Source organism: Protopterus annectens, chromosome 10.part0 (assembly GCF_019279795.1).
Source record: "Protopterus annectens isolate FY-2018-M chromosome 10.part0, PAN1.0, whole genome shotgun sequence".
Lineage (NCBI taxonomy): Eukaryota > Metazoa > Chordata > Ceratodontiformes > Protopteridae > Protopterus > Protopterus annectens.
The window spans coordinates 356,175,860-356,188,078 of NC_056744.1; the positions used below are offsets into that span (position 1 = coordinate 356,175,860).

At 37.3% G+C, this 12,219-nt stretch overlaps 1 protein-coding gene across 3 annotated transcripts in view; it reads right to left on the reverse strand.

The window, feature by feature from the left end:
• Positions 1 to 12,219, reverse strand: part of RASAL2 (RAS protein activator like 2) — a 1,712,944-nt gene that overhangs the window by 913,923 nt on the left and 786,802 nt on the right. For all 3 annotated transcript variants that reach the window (XM_044085261.1, XM_044085259.1, XM_044085262.1), the window contains exon 3: positions 7,346 to 7,472. In XM_044085261.1, coding sequence (XP_043941196.1) covers positions 7,346 to 7,472 — 127 coding nt within the window. The remainder of the gene's footprint in view (positions 1 to 7,345; positions 7,473 to 12,219) is intronic.

The following is a 12,219-nucleotide window of genomic DNA, read 5'->3' on the forward strand; positions in this document are numbered from 1 at the left end:
GGCTGGTGATTTTAATTGTATTTTATCAGATAAAGATTCCACCACAGATAGAAAGCTGAGAATCAAATCTTCAGCCAAACACTTACATTTTGTAAATCTAATGAATTTAAAGAATAAAATGAGCTAAGGAAAACAAACTCACTTCAATTTACCCATTTTTCGTACACATATGGAACACAAATATTGATGACATTTTTGTCTCAAACAATCTGTTACTACATATCACAGAAGTTTTGATAGTTTCATGTCCATCATCAGGCCATAATGCTATAATCTTTAATATCATTTTAAAAACTGACAGTGTAATACATCACAGGAGATTACCAGCATACATTACTACAATAAAAGGATTCAAGGATTGGTATGTTAAAGTGATCAAAAATTTCATAGAACTAAACATAAATGCTGAAGTTACTGGCATTGTCCTATGGGATTCACTACAGGCTTATTTAAACGGAGGAGTGAGAAGCTGGTGTATTAGTAAAACAAGAAAGTGGGACAAAAGTGAATACACTACAAGCCAAAACAGACACAATAAAGTTAAATCTAAAACCAAATGTCATGAACGGTCAGTCTGAAATTAAAAACTTAACTATAAAATATATTGAAATACTACATCATAAAGTTTCAATAAACCTGGAAAAACTGAAACTTCAGGCATATCCAGTAAACCCTTTAAGCTTGCGTAAACATGCTCGTAGATAAAAGAAAATAAATCATCATATCAAAAAATGAACACATATAAATAATAAAAAAGAAAGTAGAACAAATATTAAAGGCATTCTTGAAGGCTTTAAAATAATTTATGAAAATATAAATAATAATAGAAATAACCTAAATAATAACAATACAGGTGAAAGTTTTCTAAAGGAAAATATAAATAATAAATTAACAAGTGAACAAATAAAAAATTGATTGACCATTCACTTTAAGAGAAGTAAAAGATCAAATAAAAAAAGTTAAAAAATGCTGAAGCGAAGGGCTTAGATGGTCTTATACCACAACTATTTAAAATACTACTGGATAATGCAGTTAAAATATTTGATAAGGTCTACAGAGAAATAAAAACAACTGCTGAAATCCCCCCATCATGGAAATATTCCCTTATAAATATCAGCTACTTTAAAACAAGATAAGGCTCCTACAAAGTGCTCATCACACAGAGCTACACAAGTTGAAGGAATGCTTTTATGTACTTAAAGTGCACAATGCTGACCTCTTGTGGATCTATGGGTTATAACAGTTTGTTCATGTCTAGTACACATGTTTAGCACTCACAATGCTGTACAGGTATGTGTGTGTGTTTGTTCATAGGCTGCTACTAGGCGAATGACCACTAGTGCCCTTACAAGCCTAGTTATGCACCCCAAACAATTTGGGTTCACCCTCATGACCAAACCACACCAACCGTGGGTAAATCCAGCATTACGCACACCCAGGCATGGGTTATTGCTATATTAACACCTGTTCTTTTATTCATAGGTAAGAAGAAGGCTAACTACCCTTGTGGGCCATTTTAAGTCTAGTCAATTTCCATTTCAAAAGTAAGAATCAAACCCTGGACCTTGTGCCCATGAGGTAATCACCTTAACCATTATACCAACCCTTACTTCACTGAAGGTACATAGGGTTACAATGTTAAACAGGCAAAATCCCTTACATTGCCAGACATATACAGGGTACTTTTGCAGTCTCTCCATGACTGTGCCAACTCAAAAGAGTAGAGGTGAGGAGAAAGCAAGGGTGGTGTCAGTAGATGGGGATGTGCTTTCTAAATAAAGGAGTTAAACACAGAGCCACAAAAGCATTCATCAAAAGCAGGGTGATATACATGATCAGACTTTCCCCCATTAGGGTTGGTCTTTTATTTATTCATGTTTATTTATTTTCATTTGTTAACTGGGGTAGTGTGATCGATCCAGACAAGTGCCTCTTTTCAGCAGAAGCCTGCTGGGAAGAAAAAAGCTCTAGCTGACGTATGAACAATGTTTAACAAATTATAGAAAGCACAGGTGTTATATACACCCATATCATATGGGGCATACTAACACAGTATATATAGGTGTTATTAAAATTCAGCATCAGGCTTGTTATCACAGGATATCTTTGTTATCATATGCATGGAAATAAGTGATTTAGACAAACCTGTCTGTGTCAGTCCTACAACAAAGTGTTTAAATAAGAACTCTGCCCTACACAACTGTTTTTTTAACCATAAATAGTTTTAACCTTTAAAGACAAATTGTGACATTTTACTGAAAATTGGCACAATTGTAGATCTATACCAACACACGAGCCAGCACTCCTCACACTTATGGTGAATGGATAAATAAATAGCACAATTCCTTACTAAGCAAACACAGCTATATTCCACCACAACAGCATACTGGTTTTGGCTTAATTAGCCTTTATCAGTGCTTCATTGGTTATAGAAAAAAGCACCAAGTGCTTTGCCGGCTTTCAAAGCTGTAAAGCACATAGCGAGCTCTGTCATAAATACAGTGTAACGTGCTCTTATGTTTATACCCAACTGTCCAGACTTTTGCCTCGTATGTTTTTTTTCTCCATAAAATCTGTTTTTTTTCTGACAAATCACTGACAACTGAAGTTACTAAATAATGGTATAATTTGAATTTCAGACTTCATATCCTTCAAAAAATACAGGTTAACACAAATCCTGTTACCTTACCAACTTTTAAAGTTTATAAGAGGAAGTCTGGGACCCCTTTAGAAGCACAGCCAGGAGGGGGAAATAAATCACTGTTGTTGTTTGCTGGTCAGTACTAGTAGATTTGAATGCCAAGCGCAAGACCCGAGTTTAATAACAAATGAAGTAGGGGGTGCTTAACATTTGTTAATGATTGGGACTCGCAATATAGTGGCACTTAACAAATTTGTCTTTTTCCAGATATCTGAGCATAATCACTATGCTCCAGTTACTACAATTTATTTCAGAACTGTTTGGTGTTACTCAGCCTGTTCTAAATGCTTTCTCCCTGTTACCAGCAAGTAGAGAAAAGTGTAAGGAAAGGCATAAAGCAAACGCATCTGTTGTTTGTGATTTCATGTCCATAACAGCAGCCCCTGCTCATGCAAAACCTTCCAGAAATGTAACACTATCTCTCAGAACAAATACACTTCCCACAATGGCCACATTACTGTTTCATACCCAAGAGACATTTTACTTGAGCTGCTTTATGAACTAGTATATTTATGTCATTCACTTTTCTTGTGTATTTTTATGGGGTATTGTCAGGGTTAAGCTATTCTAAACATTATACTGTCTTTAGATCCGTTAAGTTACCCTGTAACAATCACATATTACCTTATGATTGCTGGAAGCTGACATTTCTAAGACCAGAGGTACAAATTAAGAGGGAAATTTTTTCTACGTCAAATTTGCAACACCTCAAGGGACAGCAGTAATCAGTTATGTGGTACTGGTGGTCACAGAAAGCAGCTGTTGAGAAGTTATATTTTATTGCTTTTTTTTCTGTTGGACATAAAATTATGATCTGTGTACCACTCCAGAGGTATACAGGGATAAAGCCTTGACTGCCTCCCAGGTGACCCAGGTTCAACTAGGGGCTCAGACGACTGAGGGAGCAGCAAGGGAGGGATGGACGTTACCATCCCAGGGTGTGTGGGCAGGTCCAGGGTTGTCTACAGTGTCGATCCCAAGTGGAGGCTGGGGAAGACACTAGCTAGGTATGCCCACAAGGAGGGCTTACGGGGGGAGGCAAGACTGAGCTGCTGCAGAGGTGGGTCAGAATGTCACATGTCGCCATTGCATGCCCAGCCACCCCCAGGCTAAAGGCATGGATCCATGCAAGGCAAGGGAAACAGTGGGCATGCCATAAGTAAAAATCCTCCCCTCCAGATGGTTGCAGAGATACATTAAGACCCTAGTTACCTCATTCCACAACCGGCCCCAACACATCAGCACATACACTGGATTGAAAGTTCAGGTGTTGGAGGTCAGCAGCTGGCAGACCCAGTGCGGACAGGTGCTGGTGTGCCAAGCCAGTAAGAATGAAGGGGAAACAAAAATAAATAAATAAAATTATGAGTTATGTTTCACTAGTACAGTGGACAGGGTTGCTTTCAGCTCAGTCCTCAACAGGAGCACATTCTATGTAGAATCTAAACAATGACATTAGCCAACTTATCCTGGTAAGAAATTAGTATCATGGTTTACTTTATCTGCTATAACCACAAGCTGAACCTGAAAAAGGTCCATTAGCATCAATGTTCCACCCTTGTTAACAAACATGCAAACAAAAACAAATAAATACATTTAATTTCCAGGTCGCTATAATTTTTTGTTGGGTGCTTCAGTTTACTCCTGCATCCCAAAGACACCCCTTTAGTGACTTGGTGATCTTCCAAAGTGTTCAGAGGTGTATATGCTTCATGTGTCAGTGAGGTTTTCCAGAGGTGTATATGCCTCATGTGTAAGGTTTTCCATCTCCTGCAACAGACTGGTTCCCCTCTTCCAGAATTAATTTCTCTACTTTGTATCCACTGAGTGATGAGATAGGTCCAAGCTTCCTTATGACCCTGAACAAGACTGCTGGTAATCACAGAATGAATGAAATGAATCTATAAGAAAAGCTGAGTTGAGACTTAACGAAGCCCAGCAGCCTCAAACACTACCATTGCATATACTGATTTAAGTTACATACACTGCAGTTCTTTTTAGCGACTGCATTACAGCGTGCATAATTTATTTAACTGCCAAAATTCCTGTCTAAAGAATGATTCCCTTAATACTTTGTTAGTAAAGGTTACATCCTGAGACATCAACGTGGCAAGCTGCTCTGCTTTACAGATGGTTAAAGCCCAAATTGTACAACCACTAAGCAACTCCCCAAACCTCTCTGTGCTTCAAGAAGCAGCAGAAAATTAAGTAAAATGGATCTTTACACAAAATGCTCCCCTCCCATTTCCATAGCAGGGATGAAAGAGATTTAGCCTTGCATATTAAGTATGAAAAAACACAACATGGATAAGACTTGACATTCTGTCATCTGTCTGAATGTGTAACTGGCCACTTTTGGGACATCTTGCCTTACACCTTTCTTGCATTTGGGTTACCTTCCCCATGTCATACCATTCAGAATCATCTCTTGACTATCTTTACATGTCAGCAGCAGGCAAAGACATCTAGCAGAGTTCCTGGAAAAGTCACTGCTCTCTCTGTAAGAAATGCTTCTTGACTCCCCTCTTGAAATAGACCATGTCAATCTGTAACAAAGACCTGTAGAGGTCTCCTTAAATAATCTTAATGCATATAAGTGACAGTGCAAGCCACACATTTTAAAATATCTGCTCTGCTTCTGTTATAACAATTTGTTCATTTTAATAAGCAATATCTCTAAGTAGGTTTTAGAAAAGATAACAAGGACTGAAAATGAGAACTTTTGTATTTTAAGAAGCAACAATAGTAAGAAGGCCTGTTTCAGTGAATGCAACTGATATGTTTTCTTTGTCTTACTTAAACATAAAACAATACTACCTCTTTCCAATCCCAAGTTACTAAACTTATAATCTGTGATAATAACTCCATTTCCATCTGTCCTCCAAAGAGGATAAATCCAAGGTGCCTGGTCTACTTTCACAATCAGATTAAAGGAAGGGAATGCGATTGCCATTTTCAATATGCCTGAGGGAAGGGTTATCAGCCACAGAGATTATCAGAGGTTACAAAAATATAATGGAGAAGTAAATACGCTTGACATTTCACTACCTCAACATGTTTCTCATTATAAAGGAGGCAGCAGAGTGCCAGGACTACCTCTACTAGGAGCTACTGGTTTTGGTTAGAAAGCAAGACTAGTACTATCATAACTCATGCAGGTGGTAGATGGGTTAACAAGTGAAAACCAGAACAAATGGAAGCAATGTCTGCTATCAAACACAACACTTCTGTAATCTGCTCCCCTCCCATGAGGTGTGAATCAAAACACTGCAATGCTAAGATGAAGTGAAGTGTTGTGTTTGTTTCCCCTTATCCTTTTGCTGACACACCGGGCTAGTGGCCTCTTTTCAAGGGACTATTTAACCTACTAGGGGAAATTTGGTGGCTAGGGCATTGCGGAACATTATATTGTTAAGAAGAAGAAACTATGGAACGTGTGTTTTTGAAATGTAAGAGAGTAAAAAAAGTTGCGGGAAAACTAAGATTTTTTGAAAATATAAAAGTAGCGGATAAAATAAACATGGATACGATTAAATATGGATATTATAAGAATACAAGTAAAGAATATGTTAAAAGAACAGATGTTAAGGTAGTAGTTCTGAAAATGGTCTCTCATTTTGTCCCCATTACCCGAGAAGCACACCCCCTCACTTCCACATTACTCATTACTACTGCACTGTGGAAACATAAAAATTGGAGCCTTAGCAATACCTCAAGTACAACACTGGGAAACAGAATAAAGGGACTGCTCTCAACCGTTCCTGAAAAAATACATTCTAGAGCAATGCTCAGTTAAAGGCATGTCACATGAAAAGTCTGAGGTCCCTCTGTTTTTCTGAAAACACCAGCATTCTCTCTCTAGGTTGCACTCTAGAGCAGATATTTACCTCTGTGTGCAGCCCACAAAGAATCTGCAGACTGCATCTGAAATGGGCACATGTGGAACAGCCACAGAACCGAACATTAAAGCAGTTCCACCTCACAAGAAACAATAACAACAAAAGAAGTGGATGAGAATCAATGATTGGGCACATTAACCCATTAGGACTTTAGCAGAATCTGGACAAATATTTGTGGAACAACCCTTCAGCAAGCCTGGCAAACACTAAACAAATGCACACAGTCTGTTCAACTAGCAGACAGTAGTACTAAAGGAGGTCTGCTTTATCTTGTCTTGACTTTGCACACAAAAATGTAACACAAAGGGTTTGGACCTCAGTACTCAGGATTTCAAATCATTTTAGCAAAAAAAATCATGCAAGTATGACCAATGAAGCAGCTCAGATGATGCAAATGTAGACCCCCCCCCCCCCCAAAAAAAAATGTTATCTTTGCAGTTGCTTTCTTCTGTAAACTGCCAGGTCACTCTCCCCTCGGTTGCTAAAAGAAAAAAGATAAGAAATTTCAAATAATCTAACATTTCATGTTACAATCTGCCAATGTCAATCAAGTTACACTTGCCGACATAATTTGCCAGTGGTTTGTTAAACACACAGGAAGGAACAGTGGAACGGTGCTTCTTAGATCAAACAGTATTGTACAGCATTTGCCAATAACCACAGCACCTGAAACTCATGATCAATTGTGACAACAAAGAAGAGAGAGAAACTTGACAAGAAAAGCTTCATTAGCCTTAGGACTCACCAGGTTTTGGTGCGCCTTCTTGGCGATAGTCTGGGAACTGTCCTTCTGATGGAACACTGACAGTTCGTCGTAAGCTCCTCCCCTTTGTCGAATCTGTTATCTGCTCCTGAGTAATATCCATTGGGATCTGCATTCAGAAACATAAGTGACACCAAACACACAATGAGTGAGGGAACAGGGGTGCAGGATATGCAACAGTGTGCGAAGGAGGCTAGAAACAAATGGGTTTGCTACAGAACAGAGACTTCGTATTACTTTTACTCTCATCACAAACAGCACGATGAAGGCTCCTCACTACACTGACAAACTTTGTTTAAATTTACATAAATGTAACTGGCCATGCTAAACGCCATTATTAGCATTAGAAAAAGCAGCTCTGTGAAGTTTTTTTTAGATATAGCAGTATGTCACTCGAAGAAAAAAAACTTTCACTGTTGTGAAACAGCCATATTGAAAGGTGGTAGCAAGTGGTGATCTGCCAGTCATGAAGTTACTGCTGTTGTGTGTGTGTGTGTGTGTGTGTGTGTGTGTGTGTGTGTGTGTGTGTGTGTGTGTGTGTGTGTGAGAGTGTGTGTGTGTGTGTGTGTGTGTGTGTGTGTGTGTGTGTGTGTGTGTGAAGTTATCTCCAAAGGAACAGATGCAACACTGTATAACATTGTTTGGACAATTACATATATTTTTCTTTTGTTTATTGTGCAAAGTTAGACTACGTATTGCGAACAAAATTCATCCCACAGTGACGGTCTGACACCCTTAATCTCCATTTGTAAACTGTCCGAGTCTCAGCAAATCACTTCACCAGACAGTGGTCTGGGTTGCCAGTGAAAAGTAGCAGTTACACCTCCTGGTGGACTTACATGGTGAAAAATAAATGCTAGCTCTGTATTGGATACGATTTCCTTGAGAGATTATTCATTGTTTTTTTTTTTTCTGTTTCATTCCAATAATGTGGAAGTTTACGCATAAAATAATAATAATAACGTATATGGATCTGTTTCTGCAACAGACATTCCATACTCTGGACTGTTAACCGTTAGCACTGAAAGAAAACAAACGCAATGCAAAATAAAGCAAAAATCAAGGCTCATGGTTGGGCCAGTGTAAACACAAAGTTACAGCGGTGACAGTGTTAAATGTGACTAACAACAACTTCGGCAAAGGAATGAATATCTCAAGAGCCAAGTATGAGCAGGCTGCAGAAACACAGTCTGCATGGAGGAAGACCACTGCTCAAAGGAATTTAAAGAGGTCAGTTTCCAGTTCAGGGACGACTGTTTAGTATGGTTGTGGAGAATTTTGGACTGCAAGTTAAAGAGTGCCTTCCCTAACAGGGACTAATAGAAAAGGACAGGGGAGTATAAAGTGAAAAAAAACAGTTCTAGTACATACATACATATATACATACATACATACAAATATTTCAAGCACGGGTATTAATACCCTTGTAGCTTGCCAATATACCGAAACAGTTGTTCCCATAATAAGTGTCCAGGCTTTCCTTAAAATAGCTAGACTAGTACTTGCTTTAATGTAATTTGGAAGTCTGTTCCATGCATCAGCTGCTCTCTCAGAGAACCAATTAGTACACTTCTCATTCCTATAGAACCTTCTACATAGGTTGTCTGATGATTCTCTACTACTTATTGATAACTCCAAACATTCCCAGAGGTAGTTGTCTAAATGCCCTATATAACTAAATAAGATCTCCTCTTAGATATCTATATGAGACACTGTACAAGTTCAGATATTTTAGTCTTTCATAATAACTTAAAGTTTCACATCCATGGATGCCCTTGGTATATTTCTGCTGTACTCTTTCCAGTTTACTCATGCTTGTTTTCTTAGAGGGTTTCTATATTGTTATTCCATACTCAAGTTTGGATCTAATGTAACTAGCAAACAATGACGTCATTATTTCTGATTTCCTAGACTTTATAAATCTTTTTATACAAGCTATAGTTCTATAACTTTCATTAAACAATAGGTTGATATGATTAAAAAAACACATAGCTGACTCTACACATATACCCAGGTCTTTAAAAAAATCTACAGTTTCAATCATTGTGTGCTATATTAAATATTCACCTTTCAATTTATGTCTCCCAAACCTCAGATGCGTAGTTTTTGATGTATTTATCAGCATATTATTCTCCTGTGCCCAAACAGTCAGTTTAATCAAGTTCTTTTTAGACATGCCTTATCTGTAACGCATGTAATCAGTTTACCCAATTTCAGGTCATCTGCATATAGACTACAGAACACCAAAGATGAAAAAGTTAGGTCTCAAAGATATAATCTAAATAAGTAAGGATCTAGGACAGAGCCCTGAGGACACTCTGACTGTAACCAAGGATTTCACCTGTCCAGTGGCTGTATGATACTTGCCATGTCCTATTTGTAAGCCATGCAGCTATCCATCTTATCCAGAGTACATAAATAACTTGTTGCACTAATTTATTAATCAGTGTTTTGTATATGACCCTGTCGAATACTGAAGTTATATCTATATAACTTATATCACAGCACAATTTTTCATTCATAGCTGCTGTTATATTGTTATAGGACATCATGTTACAGGTGGTAATAGATCTATTTTCAACATATGCATGCTGATATATAGTTTCAAGTCCCAACCTATCCAGTTCTGACAATAACTTATCCAGTATTACCTTCTCCATTAATTTTCTACAACATGAAAGTAGACTTAAAGGTCTGTATAACTCTGGATTTGTCCTATTCCCCTTTCCCTTAAAGACAGGTTTAATAAGAGCATGTCTTCAATCTTGAGGAATCTCCCCATATTTATATGACCTAGTAAATCATAGATATAATGGTACCATAAGTTCTTGCTTAAGTGATCTCAGGTCATTATTACTAATTCTGTCTTCTCCCTTTGCTTTGTTTGGATCCAGTTTGCACAGTTCTTTTTCAATATAATCTAATTCGATTCCAGTTTCTGCTGTTAACTGGATGCCACTAGGATAACTTATCAACCCCTTTATGGAGTCAAACTGTTTTGAATAAGATTTTGCAAATATAGCTATAATCTGTTGTGTCTGAGAATAAATTTTAGAATCTACACACAGTTTACCAACGTGCATATCTTTTACTCCTTCCACATATATCTATAAAAAGGTTTCCTATTATGTTCAATATCTTTATATAAATTTTCTCCAAAATTTTCTTGATCTTGTCTCACACTAACCTTAATTTGCTTGTCCAGCTTCTTTATTTCAGTTTTCAAAGTTGTAGTTCGACCTGTCTTCCATTTCTTATATTTTTTCTCTCTCACCTTAATCAGGTATCTTGTTCTTATTAAAATATATCCCCCCGACGTTGTATCCTGATACTGATGTTGAACATTTTTTTGATTTTTTGCATTCAGTTTCTATTCCAAAACTTTCCACATTCCATCTGCAATTTTTCCACTGAATGCATCACTCCAGTTAGTTTTACATAGAGACTTTTTTGCTTCCATGTAATCTGTAATTAACCTTCTGTGCACTGGTTTAGATTTCACTTTGGCAGAATTATCTAGCAACAATGTAACCTTTATAACCCCATGATCACTGCACATTAACAGTGGTAAAACTTGACATGAAGTAACAGTAACTTCCTTTAGGAACCGAATGTCTAGTATGCTTCATTCCCTGATATTTTTTTTTACAATCTGAAGCAACTGTTGTTCCTGAATATACTCTGTGAATAATTTCTTTACTAACGTTGTTGAATCAATATTATTCCAGTCTGTTTCTGGTAAATTTAATTCCCCAACTAATATTATTCTTCCATCCTGTGTTTCATGTAAGAAATGTATGAATTCCTCTAGGTCATCTGCACTTGACTTTGGTGGTCTGTACACTCCAACAACTGTATGTTCCAGGGTTGTCTTTATTGTCACAGTTACACAGTCTATAGTATTGATGTTATCATTGAACATGTAATAATCACAGGTCTCATAGCTATCTTTAATCCCTACCATAACACCTTCACCTGATTTTTTGTTAGAATGTCTGTTACAGTAAAAACATTTATACCCTGACAGAACTGGTTTCCAGTCATTGTTCTTTAACCCTGTTTCACAAACAATAACATCAATCCTGTGGAAACGTAGCACATTTTCCAATTAAAAAAAACTTTATTATTATGCTCCTAGCATTAACAACCATCAGAGATGCATCAAATGTTGCTATTGGTGAAATGTAAAATTTTCAACTTGGCAAAAATCCTTCCTAGTATTTGTTAAATATTGCAAAATATCTGCTGCAAAAATTCTCTTCCCCAATCTTGACAAATGCACGCCATCTTGTCTGAACACATGCGTGCCCAAAACTAGGCTTGGATACTCTACACATTAACATTTTTTAAAACGGGACATTTTTCCAAGTAAGTATTTACTCCAAAAATCTTTTCATTCACAGTGACCCGACTACCTTTTCTATATGTTATTTGTGAAAAATACATCCTATCACCAGTACAAGCTATACTAAGAGGGCTGTACGTTCCCTACTAACAGTCAGAGAATCCCTGTGGATGAGATCATTTATTCCGACATGAATGAAAACAGATCCAAACTTCCTTACATTAAGACGCCCCCAAGGTTGTCTCGCATCTTCTACTTTTGCTCCTGGGAAGCATAAAACTATTCGATGTTCATTATCTTGTCTGCAAATATAAGCATTAGTTCCTCTAATAATTGAATCTCCAATTACAAGAATATCTTTGCTTGGCCAGCTCTGAAGAATCTTCAGCTTCTAATACAGTAATATCTGCTGTATCAGTTGTTACAAAGGATAGATCTTCATCACCATTAGTCTTATTAATCCCACTGTTTTCATTGTGTATTAAACTCTCATCCAGCTGGTACTGTAAAT